Source organism: Falco peregrinus, chromosome 5 (genome assembly GCF_023634155.1).
Source record: "Falco peregrinus isolate bFalPer1 chromosome 5, bFalPer1.pri, whole genome shotgun sequence".
NCBI lineage: Eukaryota > Metazoa > Chordata > Aves > Falconiformes > Falconidae > Falco > Falco peregrinus.
Window position 1 is genome coordinate 89,802,297 of NC_073725.1, and position 26,818 is coordinate 89,829,114.

Below are 26,818 nucleotides of genomic sequence, written 5' to 3' on the forward strand. Positions count from 1 at the left end.
CAGAGAAACGAGCTCTGCTTCCACAAAATGACAATGAAATTAAGACGAAGGAGCTTTTCTGTTTGACCTGAGGGTGGAACACGGGCGGCCGGGGTCAGGTGCCCCCACGAGCCCTCCCAGCCCGCTTATGTGCCATTTTCACAGTGTCCAGTGTGCACTTGGGATTTTATGACTTAATCTCAATCTTAGGTGTCTTGCACACTGATTCCTGTTGATCGCTTAATTAATCCCTCTGGGGGTTTGGAGAGACACGTACCCCTCCCCCCCCCCCCCCCCCCCCCGTTATTTTCCTTATTTGCCTACACTGGGGCCGGCAGATTGCATGCAGTGAGGTGGGATCCCTGCACCCAACGCTGCTATACAAACCCAGTTCAGAGGTAAAACCCTGAACATCTTGAGTGATCGTGGAGACATTAAGTCTTCACAACAGAACAGTAAATGTGTATAAACCTCCTTGGCCCTGTAAATCACTGCAGAGCAGCAAAACATAGTGAAAGGTAATGATTGCCTCTTGCTAGGAAAAGTAATCACAGGTTCTTGTTCAATCAGGACTCGGTTAGACTTTCCCAAATGTCCCTGTGTTCTGTGGTTTGGGAACAAAAGGGATTTTTATTTTTAAATTGCACAAGTGTACCTCCTACCATTATGTCAGAAGTGGAATGCAGGACTGTGTTTAAACAGTATTTCCAAGTGAAGCTAGAACGAACAGGTTTGATGGTGAGTACCAGGACTTACCCAGTTTCTAACCTCTGTCCTGTCAAAATAATTGCCCTTCTATCGCTGCTTATTTCCCCAGAGAACAATGTCTGTTGCCAGCACTGGCAGCTCTAACACTGGAAATAGAGCAAGCTGCATTTGTTCAGTGGTTTGAAACATCAGCTGTGAAGCCAAATGACCTTGAATTTGGCTTGATTTTCTGTTGTCTCTCTCACTCGCTTCATGAGAAAGTTTATTTCATAAGCAAAAACCGCCTGCTAAAAATACAGCTGAAAAACACTGTGGAAAGCTCTTCTGCACCCCAGGCATTGTGTCCCAAGCTGGGGCATTGTGCTGGCATGATGCACCGCTGACAGCAGCTAAATACAGCTGAGGAACTGGATACACGGGGCGAATCAGCGCCCAAGACGGCACCCTTGGTCTAGTCTGTGGCGTTTCGAAAATATCAACTGGTCCTGAATGTATCTGGTAAAGGGAAAATGTTTCAGTGGTGACTGGGGTGGAGACAAAGGTTTCTGGGATAGTTTTTAGGCGTGTATGTAGAGATGAAGAAGAGCGGTGCCAGAGCCCAGTGCAGAGCCCAGAGGACAGCTCTGCAGGAGGGAAACTACCCCAAAATCACAACCCTGCCGGCAGCGCTCGGATCAGGTCATTGGGAAACACACACGACTTGTTCATAGCTGGTTCTGTGTAAATCCGCATTGCTTTTGGCCAAATTGCACCCTTCAGCAAGGCAGGGGGGGTCCCGGTGGGGGCCCCAGCCTGGCACAGCTGTGGTGGCAGCCCTCAGAGCTGAGGTCACTCCCTGGTGCTCAGGGAATCCATGAGGATCTGGAAAGGCCCTTTGGGCTCCAAAATTGGGAGCAGTGCCATGACTTTGCTGCCCTGCATTACCTGCTTGGCCTCTGCCGGCATCCCCTCCTGGGGACTCCCTCTCCCAGCCTAGGTGCCGACACAGCGTGGCCGGCCACCCTGCCCATGGCTGACGATAGGCACCGCCAGTGCACCCGCACCTGCTAATTAATTGCCATTTAGCAGGAGCTGCGAGATGTACGTGCTAAATATTAGTCACGTCTGCAGCCTGGCTTCCCGTCGGACGGCTCCGGGGTGTGCAGGCAGGCGCGGGAGGAGCACACCGCTGCCCATCGCTCACCGTGCCTTTGTGGTGGGGCTGCAGCCCCAGCGGGGGGGGGGGGGTGCTGCTCCAGCTCCACGCTGCAGAGGGAAGCAGGGCATCCATCACCCATTCCCACACAGGGTGCAAGTAGGCTCATTCAGCACTTTAATTGCTCGGTTTATCGGGTACGCTTCCAGAGACACGCTGTCACTAAACAAAATAGAGTAATGTAGTTGTGACCAGTAAAATCACAGTCAAATGATAGTGAGCATCTCACCAGCCAACCTACACCGGTAACTGCTGCGTATAAAACCTTTTTAACTGACCTCTGTTTGCGTTACAAAGATCAGGCAGTAAACCCGAGACTGGTTTTGTTTTACAAGCAGCAGAAAAGGGGAGGGAAGCGGCCCCCCACCCCCCACCCCCCCCCACCCCCCCCCCGGCCCGGCTCCTGCACGCCTGGCACAGCATGGTCAGCCGGTGGCCACAGCCCGGCTGTGCGCTGGGGGGCTCAGTCTGTGCCACGGACATGGGTCCCACCGCTCCATGCCATCCCGCGAGCCAAGCTCTCAGCTCCGGAACGGGAGGGATAGGGCAAAACCCGGCTCATGCCACAGCTCCCTTCACCCTGAGCGTTAATAACCTTGATAATTAAATCTCGACTCACCCCACCAAGGCTGTACTCCTCTGGGTGGGTGAAACTGAGCAGGCAGCAGTTCGTCACAGGTGGGGGTTTCCCCAGACTTGTGCTGTAACTAATTGGCGTGATGGGGAATTAGTTGTGCTCATTTGCCTTTTCTGCTGTAGAAGTTTACTGGAAAAAATGACCAGCGTGTCATGACTCCAGTGTCTAAAGATGCAGTAGTTGCGGGTGGGCTCCCACCCCAGGGATGCCACGCTGTCCTGGCACAGGGCAGGGAGAGCCAGCGCAGCGCCAGCTGGGATGGAGCACTGTAAAGATCCCCATGTACCCGTGCTTTATGGTCCTCTCCCACGTTCCAGCAGAAATGTGAAATATTTTGTGACGATGACTTTTTATAACAAGAACAAGAGTGGGGATGATTACCCTTTGTGATTATCCAGGGGAACAGTTTGTACCTCTCAGGATTCATTATGTAAACTTGGGTGAGAAGGTCTTAAAACCCAAGGGAGGAAGGTACCACAGCAAAAGCTGCCGTGAAAACAAACATGATTCACCGTGGCTCTGGCCAGCACCTGCACCTAGCCACACTTCATGGTGATCACAGCTCCACTGGGACTGCGGCATGTTTTAAACTGCAGGTGAATAAATCTAGTGAACGCACCCGTTTTTCCATCTCTAGAAACATATTTGTACAAAATGCATGAGTGGAAGGAGACGAGTGATCCCATAGCTTCTTCATGGGCTTCTTCAGCTGCCTGGAGTTTGCTCTCAGGTGGGGAGGAGGCAGGCAGGTTGGGGATGACACTGGTTTGTGTCACTTGGCCTGGCAGAGGCTTTGCTGGTGAGTGTCCCCTCTTGTGCTTCATGTCCTGCTGCTTTTGGGAACAGCACCTGATGGCAAGGCTGCTAGGATGAAAATGACATCAGGGGTGGCGTGGGGCATGGTGCTGGGGGGAGCATGCATGGGAAGCTGTTCAGGGCTGGCAGCCTGCCTGCATGTCCAGCAGCGCAGGGATGTGGCTCCCACCCAGCTCCCTCTGGAAGGGAAACTGAGGCAGGAGCATAAGACAGGGAAAGATGAGGCAGTGCAGGAGTGTTACAGGAACGTGCCAGAGCATGGGTGATGATACAAGAGAGGACAAAACACCAGGAACACATTGTCTGCGGCCTCGAGGGTGGGTGTGTTTCCCTGTTTATACCTCAGGCTGTGTTGCAACCGGGCTGGGGAGCAGGCATGGCTGCCGGGGTCAGCGCCCCAAGCCCGCGGCTGCTCCTGCCTTGGCCGAAGGGAAGAGCCTGGGTGCAGCGTGGCCATGGCCGGCTGCTGCAGGAACCCGCCGCACGGCATTCCGCCCTGAGCAGCGGGGGCCGCCGGCAGAGCCCCTGCCCACCACCCCCACCGCCCCCCAGTCTCCGGGGCTGGGGCACCCTGAGCCCCCACTGTACTGCAGAAGGATCAGTGGGATGAATGGAGTGCCCTCTCATGTGCTTTGGAGTAGAATGAGGGGATGATTGGGATGATTGGGATGTGGGAGAAGAGCCTTTGCATTTTGGAAGAAGGGGGACAGATGGGGAAAGAGATTTCATACAAAACTCCAAGGGATCGGGTTGCCTTTGCTGCCAGAAAGCATCATTCCCAAGGGAAAAGCTGCTCTGGAGCAATGCGGCTGGGTAATTGTGCTGTTGTTTCAGAAAGCATCGAACCCCCTGTGCATGCGGTGCTGAGAGCTGCAGAGCAGTGCTCATTTTGGGAGCGATGGTGCGGCCGCGGGCCGGCCAGCACAGCCGCGCACCTGGCAGCCCCTGCCTGGCGAGTGACCGGCACATCCTGGTGTGGGGCTGGTGGGGTCGGGCGGGCGAGTGGGCAGAGCTGGGTGGGCGCTCGTGGGTGTCTGGCAGAGGAGAGGGCTGGTGCTGGTGCTGCCCTTGGAGCAGCGTGGCACTGAGTTGCTGGCACGGTGTGGGGTACCAGGAGACATGGCAAGCAGTGGGGACCGCCAGGACCAGCGCTGCCCCACAACCATAGTGGCAGCTCCAGGTTCCCCCTGCACACAGGGAAGTCTGGTTTCTTGAACAGGATTGCCCAGCCTGGCCTGGGATTTCTTCTCTCCTTCCCCTCCTCAGCCATCGGTCACACTCACCCTGACTCTCACTCTTCCCAGGGTTCATCAGCCGCGACCAGTGCCACTTGCCCAGCCCTGCTGACAGTATTACCCACATGTGCCGGCAGAGGCGTGGGGAACTGGCGATGACTCCGCACCTCCCGGTCCATCCAGTTCACAGGGAGATGCTGGCGTCAGGATTAGTGCCGGAGCTGTGCCATGGCATGTCACTGCAGAGGGCAGCTTCTGCAGTTGTGGGTCTGCCTCTGACTCACGCTTGCCTGAAACCACTCGGGCACTGCCATGGCTTGGGCCTGTGCTGGGGATGCTCTGGCTCCTGGCAGCCCTCCTGGGGCTGAGGCTGCTTGAAAACGCTTCTGCAAAGGCACAGACTGGGCTGGTGGGGATGGCTCAGACCTGGCATCTGCTGTGGGGCACTGCCCCAGCTCCAGCCACGTGGTGCTCACCGCTGTGGTGTCACCCCGGATGGGCAGTGGGATTTCCAAGCCAAGGCATCGATTTTGTACAATAAAGTACCCACCTGCTGGCACCTTCTGTATCACACACCCGGCCGCCGCAGCCCCCCGAGCCGGTTTGAGCCCCAGGAGCAGTGCTGCGCGGAGGCTCTGCCCACAGCTCCAAGCAGAGGGAAGACCCCGCTGCGTGTCGAGAACGCCTGGTGCTTTAGTGTGTCACTGGTGGGCCATGGGGTCTGGTGGCAGCTGCGGCTGCTGCTGGTGGGCTAGCACCGATTTCCTGGCCCATGGGGCTTCGGGTGAGTGGGAGGCACGGGTGGGCTCTCGCAAGGCAGAGCCCCTCACTTGGGTGTTTCCCGGGAGGTCTGACGGGAGAGCACAGCAGCAGCAGAGCTGCCGTAGCCCTGCGAGCTCCTTCATGGGTGTCTCAGGAGAAGTCTCTGGATAGTTACAGAGCTGGCTCACCCTGCCCTGAAGGTAAAAGGGTAAAATTAAGACATCCACAGTCTCCAGTCCTGCCCCTGCTGCCCCAGAGCTGCGCCTTATTGCAGGGCACAAGGGAGGCTGCGAGCCTGGAATGGTTTTCCATAGGCATGTGCTGGAGATGCCTTTTCCCAGCTCAGCCCCATTTACATTAATGAGGCATTTAACTCCCAAACCTGTTTGTGGACCACTGCAAAGTCATCCTGCCCGGGCAGGGGCTGGGCAGCCTTTAACCCCGTGGGTGCTGCCCTGCTGCATCTGCTGGGAGCAGCTTTGGGCAGCCATCCCTTCGCGCCGAGGGTGGCTGGAGTCACCCTCCTGGCTGCCATCCCCAGGGCTGCTGTCCCCATGGGGCTGCCCTGGCCTGCTGGGGTTGGGATGGTGTCGGGCTGGGTCTCAGATGTGGACTTATTGTTCATTGTCACATCCTGGACAGGTTTTTCATCCCAGTTGACTGGGAGGTTTGATGCTCCCATTTTTTTCTGGATTAGGAGGTGAAATTCTGTCTGACAGGGAAACCACAAATCCTCCCTGTGTTTGGCCTCCCTGTCCTTGAGTCACTTTTGTGCTGCCTGTTCATGCCAAGCAGTGAAACAAGCAGAGTCAGGGTGAGAGTCTTGCTTTCCACCCAGGAAAAGCCTTTGCCCAGCAGTTTTCATTCTCAAAAGTACTTAAGCAGCAAGTCCCACTACTGCAACCGGAGTTTGCAGAGCTGCCCCTCTCTTCACGATTTTCACAGCAGGTGTGTGCACCCGTGTGCCAAAGCAGCTGGGAGCACTGGGAAAGCCACCAGCAGGCGAGGCCAGCAGCAGGACTGGTGTGTGCTCTGTGCTTCCACCAAAGCTTGGACAAACAAGTCTCCAAACTGCTTGAAGGGGCAGGACAACCTGTGCAGCCTTTGCAGTGCTCCCCTGGGGGGTGGCAGTGGGTCAGGGCAGAAACCACAGAAATCAGATGCTCACAGGCAAAACAGCTGAGCTGTTTGCCTTAGGGTGGGCTGGACAGATTTTTTGGAAAAAAAACCCCAAATTTGGTCCATGCTCCAAAGGCTGTTATGGGGTAATTGTGTATTAAGTGAAGCAAAGCTGGTGCTGGGCATGGCCAGCAGACTCCATGCCACGATGCACAGAGGTGCCCGTTCCCAGCAGGACGGAGAAGGACTGGCAGGCTCCCTGTGTTTGCAAACCCCATTTCTGTCTGGGCATCACCCACTGGGAGAGGCACCTTCTCTGTGCAGCTGGATTTTCCTCCTTCTCAGCAGCCTCCCCCTGCTCGGCAGCTCCTCCATCACCCCACACTTTTCCTGTCCTGGCAGTGGCTACTGCTGGGAGCTGCAGAAGAGCTGAGCGAGGTTCTCCCGCTGCACCTCCTCTCCTCCAAAGGGCTGGTCCTGGCATGCACCTTTCCCAGTGAGTCACTGGCACCTGCCTGCTGCAGGTTTGTTTCAACACCCCTCCCTAGCCTGGCTTTCGCCCTGGTGCAGAGGCAGCACAGTGCCTGCGATGCTGCCTGCACCTTCACCATGTTTTTGGGTACCCTGCAGTGCCATGAAGCCAAAGCTGTGGGTTTGTGGGGCTGGGGGCATCGTCATCCCCACCTGAGAGGCTGCACGTGTGGCCACGGCCAGGTCTGGTAGGGAGAGGCAGGTCTATCCCAGGGCTGGGGGGTGAGTGGGGGGCTGCCTGCCTCTGCTCTGCCTGGGGCTGGTCGGGCTCCCATGGGTCTCCTGGGAACGCTGTCCCCATGGGAAGAGAGCAGGCTTCCCACCTGACCCTCGGAGCACCAGCTGGAGGGGTTGGCCGAGGGGGTACTGCCAAACCACACATTTTGCTGCCTGGTGTTCCCATAAACGCCAAGCTGAGTTTCTCAGACACTTTGAGCTCATGATATTTAGCATGTGTCAGACCTGATTCTCATACTATTCCAGGTAGTTTTCTGTGTTTAAGATGAGTCAAGAGTTCAGTAGAGTTCCGTGTTTAATCCACGATGAAGTAATCCATTTCTGTAGCTACTCCATGGCTTTCTGCCTCCTGAGGATTATTCATACAAACAAAAAAGGTGCTGCGCCTTCCCCGAGAAGGAAATGCAAAAAGCACCTACATAAACCTGTGCTTTTCCAGAGTTTAAAGCGAATGTTCCTGCCAAAAAGCGCCTGTTAGGACACGCGCCCTGGGTTACTGACCAGAGGGGCCTTGCGGGCACTTGGGCAGCCTTGCTCTCAACCAGGTGATATTTTCCTTATTAGAACTGCAGTTGCCGGGCATGAAGTTTGACCCATCAGTACTATGGCTTTCTTGCAGGATTGTCACCACTTAGTTTATTTCAAAACTTTTTATTTTAGAAAGCCTTTGTTTTGCCCTGTGAAGCCTTTAAAAATACAAGGCTTTCTAAAATAACCACTGTTTGAAGCATCATCTGCTTTATAGCCCTCACCAAGGTCTGGCTTTGCTCTAGCAAATGCATTACTGGAAGGCTTTGTCTGTGTGGCAAATCCTCCGGCACCCAAAGCAAGACTCAGGAACCAGCCTGCGGCATCTGCACGACACAGCTTCTGGCTGCTGCTGTGGTGGGAAGCGTGGCTGCTGAGGAGCGCTGGGGACACAGCTGCCCTCTGAAGCCATGTCCCCTCGGCTGGTCCTGGGCTGCACCAGCCCCCAGCCCTTTCTCTGACTGTGGCAGCCGAGTGCAGCATGATGCTCTGGGCAGCAGCTGTGGGCAGTTTTCTCCCTGTCCAGGAGGTGATTGCAGGATTGAATCCAGCTGTTGGTGCTAGAGGGTTGCTGGGAGCTGGGCAGAATCACCTGAGCAGCCTGAGAGGAAGAGGAAGCCCTGTGTGAGCAGGCTCAGCAGCGAGCTGCAACCCTACAGCCCCCCTTGGCACCGCCCGCAAGCAGCAGGGAGCGAACCTTGCAGTCCCCCGGAGAGCTGCACTCTGTCAAGCACCACTGCACACGCAGGTACAGATGAGGAACAGAAGAATCGTGGTTATGTCCCGCTTGGCAGTGCTTGCTTGCTTGGGAAAAAGCAACGAACATCACCCAGGGGGGTGTCCCTGCTCCTGCAATGTACATCGGGGCTGTGCTTCTGAGGGGGTGGAAGCAGAACGGACCCCAGCAGCTCTGCCTCTGAAGGGCCTTAGGCAGGTGTCACTGAGCCAAACCAGCTCCTGGATAAAGGACCAACAAATGGGCAAGGAAGGAGGTTCTTGTAAGACGTTCTCTGGCTCTGAAGTTTGCTGCTGTTTCTACCACCGCTGTTCTCGCGACAGCTCATGCCTGCAGTGCAAACGGGGAGGTGGCCCTGGCTTGCACTAGCAGCTGTTTTTCTCTGGGTCCGTTTTGCTGCAAATGGGGCAAGTCCAGTGGAACAAGCAATGTTATTTGCTGCTGTGTTCGAGAGGTGATGGGGACAAGGAATGGTTTGCACTGGGCACCTTTCTCCGTGTTAGAGAAAGGGCTCTGAGGCAGAGCAAACCCCGTTCTCTTCTCCTGCAGTCTCCCAGGGACTGTCCAGGAGTGGAACTGCCTGGGGACACCTGAGGTTCCAGCACCTTCAGTCACCTTGCTGGCTAATGCTGCTTTCTGAAACGCTTGCACCCCCACCCTACTCCACAGCCAGGTCTAGCAGCAGCCTGCAACACACCGGACCTCTGCAGAGGAGCTCAGCACCTGGCAGCCCCAGGGCAGGCACAGGCAAGTCTCATAATCTCTTAGGATGCCTGCAAGGAAGTAACTCGCCTATCCCTGATTTACAAAAAAAAACCCACCAAAAAAACCCAAACCAAAGCAGTTATTCAAAAATATATCTTTATTTTTTTCCGTTTATCAGCTATTTAAATAATTCAGTTAAAATATGTTTTATTGCACATTAAAGAACCTTTCTGGATTCTCACTGTCCTAAATAAAATAAGCTTATAAAGCGAAAGGAAAAGAAAAACTTTGACACACACAAACACACACAGGCCCTGAATCACTCTTGCTCTATAGAACCCTAAGCAGCCAACCCAGTGTAGGCTATATTCATCCTCAACATCTATACAGCGTGCTCTAGGCAGCCAAAAATTGGCAATGGTAGGAGTCAGGTGCAGGGCTGGGAGCCAGGGGGAGGGTGCTGCCACCTCACCTGGGTGCCCAGGTCTCTCCACAAGCCCCTGGCAGGTGCAGGCAGCAGCCTCCAGCTTGCCCACAGCACTGGGAGGATCTGGAGCGATGGAAGTAGCACAGGAGGTAAAATGCAGGTGTTAATGCAGTACCATCGAATGGAGGGAGCATATGAAATGTGGGTGACGCACCAGTGGGGCAGATGTATCCTCTGGCCGCCTCCTTTCAGGGCTGCATGCAGAGCCCTGGGCAGCTCCGAGTGGCTCCGTCCCCTCACCGGGGCAGGCAGCCGGGGTGGTGAGCCAGGGGGCTGCAGGAGGGAATTCCTTGCCTGGGGTTGAGCAGGAAGAGCAGCCAGCTCCCTTTGAGGGTTTCTGGGAAGTCACGTGTGGCCAAGGCCACATGCTGTTTAACGAGCTCCTCTGAGGTGGTGTTTAATGGCCCGGTTAAGTGATGTTAAATGAAATAAGCTTGCAGAGTATGCAGTTCATCATTGTGATCTGAATTAGATTTCATGCCCTTTTCAGGTGATTCTTTTGGGATGACTTAAGTTCTGTGTAATAACTTGCTCTACAAGCACACCTATGGCTATCCTATCTTTCCATCTCAGAACAAGGAGCTCTTCAGGCCACCTCTAGAATCAGGTTCCTAATCAAAATTCAGCTTAAGAGCTTTCCTTTTATCCATTTTGTGCTCTTCCCAGACCTCTGTCATACCCCTTCCTACAAATGTCATGCTACATTCCTGAAAGCCCTGGGTTTTTCCCACAAGTCAAGCCACACAGCAGAGAGCAATTAGCATAAATACTCCATGTGGCATCAATCTTCCGCTGTGGAGTAATTCCTGCCCGCATATAATGGGGTGTGTGCAGTTGGTTGCTAATGCATGCCTCTGTCTGGCAAGACATCCCAGCTCAGTGCCACATCCTGCTCCAGCCACGTCCTGCAGTGATTAACTTGAGAATTGATGCTGCTTGAAATTCCTAATGTCTCTGAGCCCTTGGCTTTTGTGTCTGAGCTTTGCTCAGAGAAGCTTTGACTGCAAGTTCAATCCCTGAATAAGGGTCTGACCCGACAGCCCTTCAGTGCTCATTTGGATGCATGCCTTTCACCCCTGGACACGTGGATCCAGCACCCACCTCTTATTTTGGCACCTGGATGGGTGGATAAATAGGCGTCAGTGTTGCCCAGCCTCCAGCGTATCGGGCAGCTGCTCTGTGAAGGCAGTCTCTAGCCGCAAAGTGCTGTAATTGGGGGGGGGAGTCCTGGGCAAGGGGTTATCCTGTGGCAACGGCAGGCGGAGGGCGGTGTTGAAGGTGGGCAGGTCCTCATCCATGCAGACGGGGTTGTCGTGGCCCTGCCTCTCCAGATCACTGGCCTGTGGAGCCTTCCCTGACCGGTCCCGTTTGCGGTCGTTCCACCATTTCTTTGCCTTTTGCCATTGGCGCCGCATGACGATGGAAAGCGAATCAATGAAGAAAACCTCGACGATCTCAATGACACAAACAACTGAGCAGCTCATCCAAAGGCCCAGCTGGCCTCCGAAGTTGGAAAGAAGAATGACAAGCTGGAAGAGAAGAGAGCACAAGGTTATTGGCTCCTGTGGGCGCCAGGCACACATCCACGGCACGGTTATGGCATGCAGGGAGGCTGTGCCAAGCTAGGGCACCCAGGCTTTCCTGAGCACTACTAAATGCAGCAGGTCCTTCCTCTGCTGCCTGTGTTATCCTCTGCTGCTGCAGTTACTTCGGGCAGCCCTCAGGCTGCCCCGGTGCAGGGTTTGGGGCTGGACAGTTAGAAAAGCAGCCCCAGGTAAAAGGGCAGGACTGGGCGCCCTGGGTTGCACTGTCCAAGAACAGTTTCCTGCCCCTGCCTGGATGGGACCACTTCTCTGGCCAGACAAAAACTTCCAGCCTGTCTGGGAGGAAGAGCCACGTCTTCCTGGGGCTGAGCAGGGACATGCTGCGCTCGCTTACTGTGTTGGCAGGATTCTCTGAAATGAATCTCTCATTCAGGTCTTTGTAAAACACCATGAGGTTTGCAAGGTCCGTCCTGAGAAGAGAAACAGAAGGCAAGCTGAGGGTTTAGTAAAACAATAACATGAAACATACTGAAAAACTATGCAAATAACCAGTTGGACCAGTAGGGCTGGGCCGCTCTAAGGGAGCTTTTTCCTCAATTGCCATCATTAGGGCTGCTGAGATTATATCTGAGCTTGAGGTGCAAGCTAGAAACACATACATGGAAACTTACTTGTTCAGTTTCTTGTTGATTTTTTGCCCTTTGTCCCAAGAGAGAACTCGAAGCATCCAGTCCTGGAAAACATGACAGAAAATACTGCTATAGCTGTGTGTGCTTGTGTAGAAATCCTTCAGAAATGGCGCTCACGCTCCATAGCTCCTTGGACCAGTGTGGGTGCCAGAACTGAATGCATGTGATGGGCCACCTGTCTCCGAGGTGATCTCCCATCCCACACGCCAAATTTTAGTTTAATGGTGAGCTCCTGGAGGGGAAGCCCTAACCTGGATGTTACAAACCCAGCTTTTGGGAGGAGCATCATCGAAGTGCTAATGAATACCCCAGGGCCCCACTGCTTCTGCGCTGAACTGCCGGGTTTATTTAATGCCTTGTTATGCCATGCTGCTGTCACAGCGGAGTGTAATTAGGAACTGACCTCTGACACGGTGGATGGCCACTGGGCGATGCTGGTGGTGAGCGCCCATTCCTTGAAGCTGGAGAGAGAGACAGGCTGTCAATTGTGAGCTTGAACTCCCATGCACACACAGCATTTTATCTCTGGTTGTGGGCAGGACTTACCTGCAGGCATCTTTGCAGATTTGCTGGCAGCCCAGCTGCTCCTTCACAAACTTTTCGTGCAGCCTGTAGTAGCAGTACACTGCAAGAAAGGACATGTGTATGGGAAGCTGGAAAGAAAAGCAATGATCTTTTGCTACCTGTGCTGCGGTGGAGCTTCTGGGGTGTAGGTAGCCTTTGTGGCCATCACCTATGTGGTAGGAATAAAAAGATTTACACTATAAATATTGCAAAATACTCTGAGAAGTGGTTGTCACTTGCTGTAGGCACAAACAATTGCCTCACCCGGTCAAGTCTTCCATTGACGCTTCTGTGGTGTGCACAGATGACAAGCAATAAGGACAACCGTCAGAAACAAGTCAATCTAAATAAGAGAGGCAGTTTAAGGCTCTGCAGTATGGGGTCTTAAGTGGGCTAAGGCAGATTTGCCTCTTCCCAGAGCACTGCGTGGCTGGGGAGGTGCTGGGTGCAGGCAGAGCTGTGCTGGCCAGGGATCGTGCTGTGGACGGATGTGGCTCACATCGGGTAGTTGAGGCACGTGCAGTGCGAGAGGTGTTTGAATACTTACTCCAGTTGGGGTTTTTCTTGTAGTTGCAGTACTCTGCCCCAGCAGGTAAGGGCTGCGCATACTGGGCACAGCCACACGAGTCCACCATGGCCTTCTGAAAGCAGGAGTGCAGGCAGATCTGGGGGAGATAAACCAGGAGTTGGTGAGAAGCACAGTCTGCTGTGCTTCTGCAGCACCAAGGTCCAGGCTCATATGCACCTAAAAAGATCCTCTGTTTATGATAGTAGCGGTAAGATGGGAACCCTGTTTCTCTGGGCCTTCACGCTCTGTTGTTAGTGAATACAAATACAGGCAGAAAGTGCTGTGGAGGATTTAGGCTCTAGTGCAAGAAATAAGAATATAACCTCCTCCCAGAGGTGGTTTCTGTGAATGCCCCCACTTCTCTTATAGACACCAAAAGCTTCAGTGTTGCTATTGCTCTTTCCACAGCCAAGGAGGAGGTTTTCTGTCTACCACGGCATGCGGTCCATGAATCAACAACTAGGTGTGGGAAGTGACTCACTGGTGAAAATGTTCACAGCTTCGACCAAATTGTGTTAGTGCATATTTGGAGACCTGAAGTTGTAAGGATTTATAGCGTGATAGAGTCAGTGTTTTGCGCTAAAACACTTAATCAGCTGGAACAAGCAGGAACTGAACTTCTCTTTTTGAAATCCCAGTCATCAAGCCTGTTGGTCCCAGTCCCAGCCTTCCTGAGCACTGAGTTTCGGTGAAGTAGTGTTATTAAAAACCTGAGATAATGTCTGTGTGATCCTACCTGGCAATACATCACAGCAGATTTCAGGTATAATACCCCATAAAATAAAAACCCAGCCTAGCCACAGGCTTTGCAGTAGGCAGCAGCTAATATAATTACAATTCTTCAAGTGGAGAGTGCCAGAACAACTGACACTCTCCAAGAGGACGCAATTACAGAAACCATGCAAAATTAGTGGAAACTTACTCTGTAAACAAACATCCTGCTATCTGGATACTGATTAGATGGTATCTGTTATTCTTGGAGTCCTAAAGGTCACAATTTCTGGCTTCAAGGGTTACTAAGCTGCAACATTTACTTGGCCAATATTTTCCAGTCTCACATTGCTTGAAAATTGCCTAATGAGCTGATGTTCTCCCTTTATCTAACAGGGCGCCTAAGGGAACTTCAAACATCAACCACTTAAGAATAAAACTTGGATTTTGAAAAGTGCTGTGATATTTTACATCAGTGGTTAAAAGCAGTGACCCTATGCCTGGACTAGTCACAATCTCAGATCTTGAACTACAGGAATATTATAAAGGTTTATATGAAGGTAGTTTTCAAGCGACTGGTAAAAAAATATATATAACAGATTTACCTGGAGTGAGTAGCTCTTGTTATAGAGGTTTTCTACTGGTATGTCAGCACCAGTCTCTGTGCAGTCACTGTAGGGTTTGCTCAGCTTGCGAGACCGAGTCTGAGAACCAGAAAAGAACAAACCTTGGGTTTTGGAATTCACAAAGAAACCAAAGGATTTAGTGGCAGTTCATCACAATTCTGAAACTGTAAGTGATGGGGTGGGTTTGAAGAGCATGTTTACCTTTTGCCATCTCAAATGATTTGTCAACCACTTGCCAAAACAAGGTGGGTTTTTTTGGTAATACCTATTTCCTAAAACACTGCTTTGGCTGGATTACCTGCTGTCTTTGTTGAAAACCTCTGCAGGAATGCCAAGATGGTATAATCATAATGCTGACAATTTTTCAAAGCAGAGTAATTTATATATGTTTTCTCTCATTGTAAAGTCCTAGAGGTTATGCATCATTTATCCTGGATATATATTTGCATTTTGTTGGAAAGGGGGTTGGTTTTTTTGTTTGTTTGTTGGTTGTTTTTTTTTGCTTTGCTCTGACGAAGACCCACACCTTCCTGAGCTGCTGTTGCATTGGCTGCTCCTGTTCTATGGGTAAAACAGCACTTGAGGCTCCACTAGCACTCAATGGCACCCCTCTAAAATCACTTTATATCAGATGCTTGTTATCTCCTTCAGGACTTTTTACAGGTACTGCTTTGACCTTTCTTCTATGATGAATGCTAACACCTTTTCCTGTTCTGCAGTCTCTGCCCAGAGAAAAGAGCTCTGAAATGTCAAGTGCTTGTGCCTGCAAGGTCTGCTGAAACCAGGGCTGGGACCTCAAATGCACAAGACCTGATTCAGGCTACATCATCTGCTTCCTGCAGGCTGCCTTACCCACTCAGCCCTAAACTCTTACTATCTTTCTGCAGTAATTATCCACTTCATAACAAAGAAAGTGGCCTGAAACCACAAGAAATGTCATCTACAGAGTTTAAAATTAGGGGCTGATACCTACAAAGGATCAATTTAGTAGGAACCTGAGAAATGCCTGCTTACCTTTAAGGCACTGACTATAGATCTACAGGTTACTGGGTCAAGCCTGATAGTGAGCATTACCATTTTCGTCTGCAGCAATAGAAGGCTATGGGCATGTATGGGGCAAGTCAGGTCTTTTAGGAGGATGCTCAGATCTCTCTTTGGAGGCAACACAGAAATATGGGATTTCAATATCAGAGATGGATGACTTCTGAAAACTGAATGAAACCAGCTTTTAATATGCTTTTAGCTTCCGCCGACAGTCTAATGCCAGGACACCTGCCTCAGTTTGCTGCTGTATCTTTCAGCAGATGATGGATCCTTTGTATAGAATTTTTTTGTCATGGCTTATACTCCTACAAAAGCTTACTTGTTCATTCAGGTACTGAAATAATTTCCAAACTAAATATTTAACTAAAGCACTGAAACTCCTACCAAGCAATGCCTTGTTTGCATTCCAAACATCTTGGAATATTTTTGGAGGCGGGGGGAGAAGTCCTAGTACACAGCAGAAATACGTGAGCGATAACCTACACACTGACGTTCGAATTGGGAAACTGTGACTGCCACCCTCAAGCCTGTAGCGAGCAGCGGTGTGTGTGGCACACGTCTGCTGTGTCCTCCTTCATGTACTTGCATGCGGGTACAAGGACTGATCCAGCACCTGGGTGCTGCAGCCCTGTCCTGACAACCACGACCCCCCTTGGCAGGCTCTCTGGAGTATCCCTTCACTGGCAGTACAGTGATCATCAGCTTTTGTTTTGAGTCCAGAAATCATGTCCAGCTTCTACGTCGGCTGTTACATTATGGTGTAATCAGATCACTTCCTCATGCCAAATCTTTTAAACATAGCCACCGAGATATGGTCATCTTGTTTTTTTATATTACATGCAACAGTCCAAATCTACTGTGCCAGGAAAACAATACATTAAATATTGAGACTCTGCCTGCAGTGACTTTCTCCTGTGCGGTGTAAGAGTTATAAAGAACAGTCTTGCGAGACTTTGCCTCCTTTACATCCTTCTGGTTTCAATACCTCCTATTCACTTTTTGTTTGTTAGGTAACATTTATCACAGCCGCTTAGTCCAAGCAGTTGCTGCCACAGTTTTCCAGACAGCTGGAAGATAGTTAACTATTTGCACATTTTAAAAACCATCAGCCCTGTTTTTAATGTCTTTTCTAATGCATGAACTATCTAGATCTGGCACACCCAGCCAGGACAGATAAGCAGGGTGGCTGATGCATTTGACTCAACCATCAGTGAAGAAAAGGCAGAACTAAAATGCTCACTTAACAGCCTATCCAGATGAAAGGGGAAAGTCTGGCTTGCCAGATGGCACCGCTTTCATTTCTCCACCACAGAAAGAAGCCCCTTGGGTCAAATGCCTTGTCTGTGCTACACTAATTGGGTAAATTTGGAGCTGAAGCCCTCCCTGCCCTGGCTGACAGCAACAGCAAGATGCTTCGCTAAGCTGGCAAAGGCAGTCACTGCCCACGAGGTTTTTTTACAGCTGGGATAGCAGAAACTCAGCAAAATGAGACTTACGCCCCCAAAACAGTTAAAAGGGCTGTGCTGCAGTTGTCTCTACAGACCTGACCCTAACAGGTGTTACCCACAGCTCGAGCTCATTCTCTTCCCCCGTGCCCTGTATGTAACCTGTGTGGGATGCAAACTCTCTGCTTATTGCTAAAGAAAAACGAGGCACTTAACAACACATTTCTGTGGTTGTGGATTTTGCTGTGAAACAAACAAACAAAAATCCCCTGGAAGCCAAGGGGCTGGAGGAAGGAGAGAACAAACAAAATCCCAATAGCTGTCTGGTTTATAAAGACCTGCTTTTCCACAGTGCTATCACAGGATTTTCCTTGGGGCACTTCACTGCCCAGGTGTGAGGTATTAGATGCCTTCCAGCTGCTGGCTACGTTCAAACATCATATCTTCAAACATCATATTGGTTGATATTTACATCTGTTTCAAGGAAATGGTGCTGAGCACCTGGAAACAAGATTGCTGTCACTCACAAAGTGCATTCCTATGGAGGTGGCCGCTGCGGTCTCAATTTCTGTGCCAATGTCTTCAATGAAGGGATATTCATTTTGGTCATGGACAATGATCTTGGCTCCTGTGGATGTCACCAGGAAGGGGTTGTAGTCTGCTTCGTCTATATACAGAACAACCTGCAATCCTGAAGAACAGAGACAAGGTAGGAGCAGAGTTACACCGGAAGCCAGAGCCAATTTTTCTGGTTTGGGAGAACAGCACAGTTTATTTAATGTTACCTGCACTTAAGTAGAACTATAACAATCAAGCAAAGCCTTTGCAGAGCTACACTGAGACACTCACAGCAAGTAACGTCCCTCTGCGGTCCCAAGTACAGCAAACAAATAATTTCAACCACGTTCTACGGGGACACTTACTCTAAAAGTTATATAACTGAGAAGCAGTCATTTCAGATGGAAAACATTAGTGATGCAATGATATTATCTTTGTATTCTCTGGCAATAGTTTGCACTAGTTCAAACAAGCATTTCCCCAATCAGCTTGCAAATCTAGAGCCAACACATCAATCACTCTCCAGTAGGATCCAGTTCGCTGAACCGCTTGTTATCGAATAGTTCCTCTGTAAACTCAGTTCCCTTACCGTACTCGCTGCCTCCCGTGGAGGTGCTGAGGATCGTCCCGTTTTCTCCGCTGTTGAAGGTATAGCAATTGCCATGCAGGGGATGATGGAAACGAGTGAAGTGCCTGAAAGAAGCAAATACTGTTACATTGCCCTCTGCAGCGAGAAAATCGGCAGGCTGGGGGATGTTGTTTTGGCAGAGACATAGCAGGACTAGGCGTTTCCTTTCTTCCCGGCCCCCCCACCCCCAAGCAATTTATTTTGCTGAAAGTGTGGATCTTTTAATATCTTTAAACTACATGGAAATATGATCTGGTTTAATAGCCTGAGGAAATTAAAAGTTTAGGAGGTTTTCATGTGGGAATGGGGGCTGAGAGGTTGGGGGAAGCAGATTTACAGAACTAGCAGGAAGGTGGTGGGGGAACACGACAAAGTCCTCTCATTTGACAGCCAAGTGCCTAAAGGAACACAAATCTTCATTTTTTTAGAAAAGATGTCAGAGCCACTGTCACGCTGGGGAGGCTGAGGACACACCCTTGTGATTCAAGCAGAGTCCTGTCTTTCCTGTGAATACCCCCTCCCACTCGAGCAAATGTCCTCATTCCAAGAAAAGACGTTCTGCATTTGTGTGATTACAGACACAAAATGCCTTCAGTAATGAGTTACAGCACAGCCTGCTTTGTGCATGGCAGTGGGAAAACCGCTAAACCCGTGTACATGTGCCATCTTATCCTCACAACTGCATGGGAGAACTCTGCTGCTACCCCTAGTATGAAGGGATGACTCCCCTGCTACCCGGACACACAAGAACTGTACTGCCACAGTAAGCAGGTAGATTTGATTCTGCCAAAAAAAAAAAAAAAAAAAGGTTTAACTGAAACGTGGACAGCAGAACACGAAGACAAACGAAATTAAAGAGCATAATCAATCAAAGTTCATAAAGACGCGAATGTTTGCCTTCATTTAAATATGGAAATGGTTCCTGCTGGAATTACCAAATATTCTGCTGCAAATACCAAATATTCAGTTCCTATATATTACATATCTTGGAAATAACCTGTTAAGCTGGCAGGCACTGACCTTTTGTCACAAGATAGGCCATCAAAGAAACATGTCAGTAGCAGGTCATCAGCAGAATAGCTCAATTTTTCTTTAGTCTCCAGGGGAATCTGTGCCATGATGTTCATGTAATGCAGCTTGTACCATTCTTGGATAGCATTAACACCAGAACTGAATGTATAAAGTGCACACTCACTGCTGTTGTTTGCATCGCACTGATAATTACAAAGGGGAAAAAGTGTTTCAGATGAAATGAAATTTTGTATTCTACAAGGCACGTGTGATACTGTTTCTCTTCCGCAGTAATAACCAGGTATGAAGTTACAGTGGCACAAAGGGGCATCAAAGACCCTTCATGCAGGGCTAAGATGATCAAGTATTTCAGGCCCAAAGCAAAGCTCACGGGAGGCACCGAGTCTCTTTGGGCAGACTTCAGGAAGGTGTTTCTCCTCCACGGTGCCGGGGACGAATCCACAGGCAGCCATGGTTGCACGGGGGAAAGAGCAGATGGAATAAAGCCACCTAAGCAAGCAGTAAAACTGGCTGGAGGGATACCAACCCAGAACACCCCTTTGTTGCCCCACAAGGAACTTGCTGGCCAAGGAAGAGTGACACTCACCAGCTGAAAGCCGATGATATCATTTGAATCCCCAGAGTTCACTATGGACGAATCCTTGTGAAAGACACTGCCCTCTATTTTCCTCTTGTGGCCACTGCGAAGGTCAGTTGCTGTCCTAGAGAAGTCCTCAAACTTCAGCAGAGGGATCTGTTTGAAGAAGTCACTCCCTGTGCTGTTCCACTCACCCACTGACCGGCGCACCTTGGACTTGCCCTCTGAAAATCCGTAGAAAGTCTCCAAAGCTTTTTTTGTCTCTTTGTCCAATTCAGATAAATAGTCTTTCATGGAACTGTACCTGCATTGGAGACAACATGGTAGAAAGTGACGTCCCATCTCACCCCACCACCTCGCTGCAGCGTTTTGGCCGCTGTGCTGCGAATCTCATTGCTCAGGACAGAAATCTTTGTCACGGGCTCGCATCGACCTCTTACTACCACATACTACCATAGCTATGCCCAGGGAGAGTTCTCAGAGTGGACCATAGGAAGCAAAGCAGGGCGAATACAGAGAAAGTCCTCACAGATTCCCAAGCCCCTTGGAGGCTGTGTTAGCAAACCCGAGGAGGCAGAGCACGTGGAAATAAAACTTCTGCACCTATGCCAAGAGGCACTGGAGAGCTGGATCACCTGCTGGGACCAGGGTGGGTAGCTGGCAGCAGAACAGATATCGATGTAAAGTGTAATTTGGCAGGAGAAAAAGTACTGTTGACTGATAACGTCAAAGCATCCTATAAGGAAAGAAGGAGGCAACAGAGAGGCGACGGATGTTCCCTTCCCATTCTTTGGCAGACACCGTTGTCTGCAATCCTGGGACTTTGGTCCCGGGAAGAAGGGAATTTGGAGAGAACCACGGAGCTGCCCGGGCATTGTCTGGAGCGGCAAGCTGAAGCGACTGAGCCTCGCTCAGCAGGCAACAGCCGAGGGGCGCCACGGTAACCCGGTGTGCCGGGCACAGCACAGAGGTGGGCGCTACCCGGGGCGCCGCCGAGGGAGACCCCGCGGCTGGGAAGGGCTGGCGGAGCAGCGGGGGCGGCGCGGGGCTGCCAGCGCGGTGCCGGGCTCGCCGCGGGGGGGTGTCCGGGCCGGCCTCCCGCCAGCGCCCCCCGTGCCTTACTTGTAGGGGTTGATGTTGCAGATGGTGACGGCGGGGAAGGGCAGCTTCTGGAACTGGACGGTGACGGAGACCGAGGCGCTGTAGTAATTCATGAGGAGCTCGGCGCACTGCCAGAGGATCAGCCCGACGGCGCTGAGGGTCAGCAGGATCCAGATGAAGCGGCGCAGGCGGCCCCGGGACACAACGATGCGGCGGCAGCCGTGCGTGTTGGTGTTGAGGCAGTACCACCGCATCAGCTCGCTCAGCGTCGGCGCCTGCGGGCCCCTCACCGGCAGCGTCCGCTTGATCCGCGCCGTGATCTTCTTCCCGGGGGCCATGGCACCGGCGGTAGCTGTGGGGAGACACAGCGCGGGCCCTGAGCACGGCCGGGGCCGGGGGGCCCGGCGCCCTCCCGCCGCCGGAGCCGCCCCCGCACTGGGGGGGGCCCCGCTCTCCCCCGGTACCGAGCCGTGAGCCCGGCCCCCCCCGCACCGGCAGGCTCTCAGCCCCACAGCGGCGCGTCCCGGGGGCAATAGCGTCCTGCGAGGCACGGCGCCTCGCCTCACCTCGGCCGCCCTCCGGTCCCGGCGGGGCCATGCCGCGCTCCCGCTGCCGATGGGGACGGCGGGCGGCCGCCCCGGCCCCTACCCCCCGGCCCGCCCCGCCCCGGCCCGCCCCGCCCCCCGCTCGGTGGCCGCGCAGCGCCGCCCCACGGCGGCCGCCGGGGCCGGCAGGAGCGGGCAGGGTGTCGCAGCGAGCGCCAGCGAGAGCCCCACGGGCCCGCCGGTGGGCGGCACGGCGCGGCGTGGCGCCAGCCCGCTCCCGTCCCGGCGGGGACGGGGCGGTGCCGGCGGGGTGGGGCGGTGCCGCCCCGGCCGGCCGTGCCAGCAGCAAAGATGGCGGCGCTGCGTCGGCGCCTGCCCGTCGCTAAGGTGGCGGCGCGGTCACGTGCCGGCGCGCTCCGCCCCGCCCGCTGCATGGCGGCGCCGTGAGGCGGCGAGCCGCGGCGGCTGCGGCCCGGCGGGCGGGATGCGGCGGCCGGCGGGCTGAGCGGCCGGGCGGGGATGTGCGCTGCGCCGCGCAGCCATGTCGCGGGTGAGCGGCCCCGGGCCGGCCGGCAGCGCCAAGGAGAAGCGCTCCTTCAGCAAGCGGCTCTTCCGCGGCCGGGCGGCGGGCGGCGGCGCCGGCTCGGCCCCGGCCGCCGCCTCGTCCCCGTCCGGGCGGTCGCTCGGGGGGTTCATGAGCCGCGTGCTGAAGACCCTCTCCACCCTCTCGCACTACAGCAGCGAGCCCGAGCCCCGCGGCCCGCACGCCCCGCGCCTGCCCCCGCCGCAGGCGGCCGGCGGCCTGGGCAGCTGCTTCCCGCCGGGCCCGCCTCGCAGCCCCGAGCCCCCGCCGCGGCCCGCCGGCGGCCCCGAGGCCGTGCCTGGCGTGGCGGGGCTGCGCAACCACGGCAACACCTGCTTCATGAACGCCATCCTGCAGTGCCTCAGCAACACCGAGCTCTTCGCCGAGTTCCTGGCGCTGGAGCAGTTCCGCGGCGGGCCACCCCCTGCCGCCCCCAGCCCCGCTGCCGACGGCCCGCCGCCTGCACCCGGCGAGGTCACCGAGCAGCTGGCGCAGCTGGTGCGGGCGCTCTGGACGCTGGAGTACACCCCGCAGCACAGCCGCGACTTCAAGGTGAGCGGGGCCGTCGGCCGGAGGGGGCAGCTGCCTCGCCCCTTCGAGGTGGGAAGGCCGAGCGTGAGGCGGCCGCACCTGCTAGGCCTCGTCTGCTCGGTGGTGGCCCTTGGGCGCCTGCCTGCCTCGGCCTGGGCCCGCTATGGCCCAACGGTGCCCCTGGCCTGCCTGCAGCACTTGGGGCTGGTGGGAGCGGCTGCCCGGCCCACGCCGGCGGTGACACCAGTGCAGAGGTGTCACGCCACAGGCCGCCCAGTGGCTCCGCTCCTCAGGGCGTGGCAGGGCCTCGTCGCGGTCCTGGCGCTTGTACCATGTCAAAAGCCCTCTGGCCTTGCCAGCTGCGTGCCAGGGGCTCTGGAGAGCTGCTCGGGCTTGCTGCTGTCCTTCTGGAGAGGCAGACCCCAGGCGGTGGCGGCGTGTGGCCAAGGGACAGTGTGCTCCCGTTGTCAGCCGTGGTGGGCAAGCGCCTGCAGTTGAGTGCCTGCAGTTGAGGTGCCACCGCTGCCTGCCTTACTGAAGGTGTTGAAAGCTGGCTGATGGCTCTGCTGCTTTTTACTGGTGAAAGCGTCCATTTTGCTGTTTCATAGCTTTGTCTTGCTGCCGTTAGAAAAGTTGCAACTAATTGTTGTTGCGGCGCTGGAGCCATAAGCGTGCATGGGAGGAGGAGGAGGAGGAGGCTGTTGGGAGCTGTGCCCCACCGTCTCCCGAAGCACTTGGGAGTTTGGGCTGATTTGGGGAACGCACTTCAGGAGTACAAGGTCATAACCTCCTGCTTGTACTAACTTGTGTTTAATACCGTGGCATTCTCCCCGCTGGGGCCCTCGCACCACGGTTTGATCCAACAGTGCTGGCTCCTGCCCTGCCCCGCTGTGTAGTGCTCTGCACCACTGTGGGCATTGCGCTTGCCCCAGGAATTGCTGTAGCAGAGGGCATGGCCTTTGCACCTACGGTTTAAAGATGCCCTGCAATGCTTTTGGATGAAGTAAGACACAACTGTTTTAAAAGCTTTCCAGGCCTGCCTTGCTTCTTGAAACAGTAAGAATATTGTGAGGTTTTGTTGTGACAGCAGTTCCCTGGCATATAAAACTGTTTGGCTGTGTGAAAGAATGAGAGGGTAGGAGGTGGCTTCCAAACCATTAACTTAAAGACCTTTGCTTTAGGGGAGTTTTCTTGCAGAGTGAGTTGGAGAGGGAATGCATAGATGCATGAAAGTACGGCAGAAATGTAGTTTGCACGTTCCTGGGCTCTCTGCCCTCTGTTCAGATGAGGTGCAGGAGCAGGTAGGGCAGTGGGTACTGTCTCTCTGGTCTGCACTCCCTTGGTGTCTGTTGGATGGTGGGATGTCTGAAAAGCTCCTCTGAGGTGTCAGTGGTCTTTGTTATGCTGAGGTGTTTGGACTGACACAGGGCCGGCACCCCCTCACTTTGCTTCTCCTGTGTTTCCAGGTGGTTGCGTCCACCCTTACCCACAGCCGTGTAGGGGTGTTCCCTGGGGAGCCTAGCTGTTTGCCTTTGGAGTGAGGGTGCCTGTCCTCTCTTGAGGGTGCCTGGCACAGGTGGCCACACAGGTGTTGGGTAGGGACCATGTGCAGCAGGTGTTTTCAGGAGTGTTTATTGATGGAGGAGTGCTTCGGATGCTGTTTTGGTGCACCCAGTCCTGGTGGCACTGCAGGGCCCTCACCTTTATCATAGTCCATTGCTGCACTAGAGTTGTTCTGGCAGGAGAAAAAATTGTGGATTTCTCCTGAGTAATAGCAGGAATAAAAGGTTGGAAAGCAGAATTATCTTTTGCCAGTGTAACTGATAAAATCAAAGGGGAAAGCAGACCACTTTCTGGCCAAGATATGTTGTTGATGCAGGCCTGTGGTAGAGGTGTTCAGATAAGAGTGACAGGAGGAAGAGAAATGGGTCTGTAGATTAAATTAAGGCCATATTGCAAGGGTTGTTGTTTTTTTTTTTTATAGCGGAACTTTCTTTGCTTATTTGCAGGCATCATTAATGGTAAGTGAACGCTCCTCTACTTGTTGCTGATGTAGCTGGAGCCCATCAATCTTCTGCCCGCTAGGTCCCCTGGAGGGTTTTATAAAGCATCTTGCTGTGGGGGATCTTGTCCCAGTAGCTCCTGTTCAGTGCTAAACAATGCCAACAGCCTACATCTTACTTGGAAGGACTTTGCCATTACATCAAGTCCTCGGCTGCTTCCTTACAGGGGTCAATTACTTAGAATGGTAAATTAACGCCTCTAAAGACAGTTAAGTAGCCTGAACCTGTTATTAAATTCAGTGTTCTTAATTAAATTTTTTTCAGCAGCAGATTTGCAGCACAGTTAATTTAAAGATGTAAACAACAGGCGTAGATTTGAGAAAAGTGAAAGTTGGCGTTTTCACTCTGGAAACTACTGCTTCTCCCCAAAACAAGAAAAGCAACCCCTCAGGCTTGTTTTGGATAGAGGGTGTAACGTTCTAGATCTGAATGGCTGTAATTGTTTTTAATGGTGAAAAGTGTTTTCAGGAGAGTCATTTTGCGCTTTTACTCCAACAGTAACAGCTATTGACAGTAATATTTATTTGGTAGTCAAAAAGCTGTTTAACCAGCATGCTTAGAAATCCATGTGTGCTGGTTTTTTTGCTTTTTTCCCCTCTTCTGGCACTGAATATAGCTGGGCAAAGGCAATTCCCAATTCCTAAATACTTATCTGCAGGCACTAAGCATGTTTTGGGATAAAGTATAATACTTATCTTCTTGTTCGTTCTTATATTTGTAGGCTTTTTTTCTTGGGGCAGAGGAAATTCTTTTCTAGGAGATTGTCTCTCTGAGTCCTTGTGGACAGAGGCCTTTGAGGGAGCGAGTTTCAAGATGCATTTACCCTTAGTTGTTTTTTCTTGATAGAATTTTCTCTCTTTTTAGGTTAGTCTTCAAGAAATAACCCATCTCACAGTTCATGAATCATATAGTCTTGCTGTTAAAAACAAGGCAAATGCAATTAAAACAAGCAGTTTGTATAAAATGGTTTGTCTTTTGCAGGGCTGAGAGAGAGCCTTGCAAGACAGCCAGTGCATGGTGAGGGGAGGTGAGGTGTTCACCCAGGCAGTGGCTAGCACATCATCTCTGGTCAGATCTGCTTGAAGCACAAGGAACTCTGCCAGTTTCTGCATTTTAAACCTGGCACTTCTTTCTGCCACGAGAAAAAAAATTTTTAAGGATTTTTTTTCTTCCCAGTCTGCAGCGTGGATCTGTATGGAGTGTTCTCCAAACTGTTTGTGATGGCTTATCCTTGGGACAAGGATCTGCTGGGGATAGGGCACCAAGGAAGACTTCGGGAGTGCTTGCTGTCTGTGACTGGAATGCGGTGGGAGTTGTAGGTAAAGCTGTGTGTATCTTCTGCTGTTCCTGTCATGGAGGTGCTTGCTGCCCAGGGACGCATGCTTTGCTTGCTGCGGCTGAGCTGGCAGGAGGTGATGGCAGTGGGGAGGCACATCTTCGCAGGGGCTGGAGGAGCAGCAGGAGGCGGCTGGGGAGCAGGAGGTGCAGAAGGCTGTAGCAATAGGAAAAGGTCAGGAAAGGAATGGCTGGGACATGGAAGCAGAGGGATTTGGTTCCTTGCGTAGCAGCTCTGGGGCTGGGAGCAGGAGAGAGCCCGGGCAGCCCTTCCCAGGGAGAAGGTACGGGAGCACCGTGGCAGAGGTGTTGGATGTTTGTTTTTTATCTCTGCTTTGGATGGCTTTCCTGTTGGTCCTGTGCTCATCTGCAGTTTGTTTTACCGATCTTTTTCTTCCGATTGCTCAGTGGTTTTTATGTTCCTGCCTAAACAAAGCTGCTGCTTTCATAATGAGGGCCAATATTGCAGCTTGTGCTTCCTCTTTCCCCTTTGTGATGGTGTGACAATGGTGACAAACATCTATTGTATAGGCAGTAGCTGTGCTTCGGGCTTGTTTTTTTCCAGGGAGCTGTCCCATTCTGCCTGCAAAGTTCCTGGAAGTGTCAGATAGTGAGGACAGAGCGCCTTTTGTAATGGGGGATCTGTCTGCAACGCTCAGAGGTGGTGATGAGGGTCTTAAGTGAGAAGAATTTTTGTTTAAACTAACTGGGCTTGAAAAATTGTATGTACTTACCCAAATCCTCTACCTTTGCCTTCCTTGGAGTTCTGGCCTCCTGTGGATGATGAGGCTGTTTTCTGTTTTGAGGCTTTCTTGGTAGCTAAGCCAGTTGCACACTGAAACATGTTGATGTTTAACAAGACCCTTTGTATGCTAGAACTGTGCTGATTGCATTTTTTTGTCCTACAAGATGAAGACTGCCTTATTTGTATGACCTGCAGTGTGTACGGCAAAATCAAGATAACTTGTTTGAGTTGGCTTATCAAGAATTAGATCTGAA

At 52.6% G+C, this 26,818-nt stretch overlaps 2 protein-coding genes across 2 annotated transcripts in view; one reads left to right on the forward strand and one right to left on the reverse strand.

The window, feature by feature from the left end:
* Positions 1-9,336: 9,336 nt before the first annotated feature.
* Positions 9,337-21,426, reverse strand: SCNN1G (sodium channel epithelial 1 subunit gamma). Its single transcript, XM_055806621.1, has 13 exons — positions 21,329-21,426; positions 20,784-21,114; positions 19,671-19,965; positions 19,073-19,266; positions 18,014-18,117; positions 17,394-17,557; positions 14,357-14,455; positions 13,020-13,137; positions 12,455-12,533; positions 12,312-12,369; positions 11,891-11,952; positions 11,614-11,689; positions 9,337-11,204 (listed from the first exon to the last, which is right to left on the reverse strand). The coding sequence occupies exons 1-13, from the start codon at positions 21,357-21,359 to the stop codon at positions 10,815-10,817; spliced, it is 2,001 nt and encodes a 666-aa protein (XP_055662596.1). The 5' UTR covers positions 21,360-21,426; the 3' UTR covers positions 9,337-10,814.
* A 287-nt stretch (positions 21,427-21,713) lies between these two features.
* USP31 (ubiquitin specific peptidase 31) overlaps positions 21,714-26,818 on the forward strand; it is a 34,315-nt gene continuing 29,210 nt past the window's right edge. Inside the window, exon 1 of the mRNA XM_055805290.1 lies at positions 21,714-22,442. Coding sequence (XP_055661265.1) covers positions 21,849-22,442 — 594 coding nt within the window. The 5' untranslated portion in view covers positions 21,714-21,848. The remainder of the gene's footprint in view (positions 22,443-26,818) is intronic.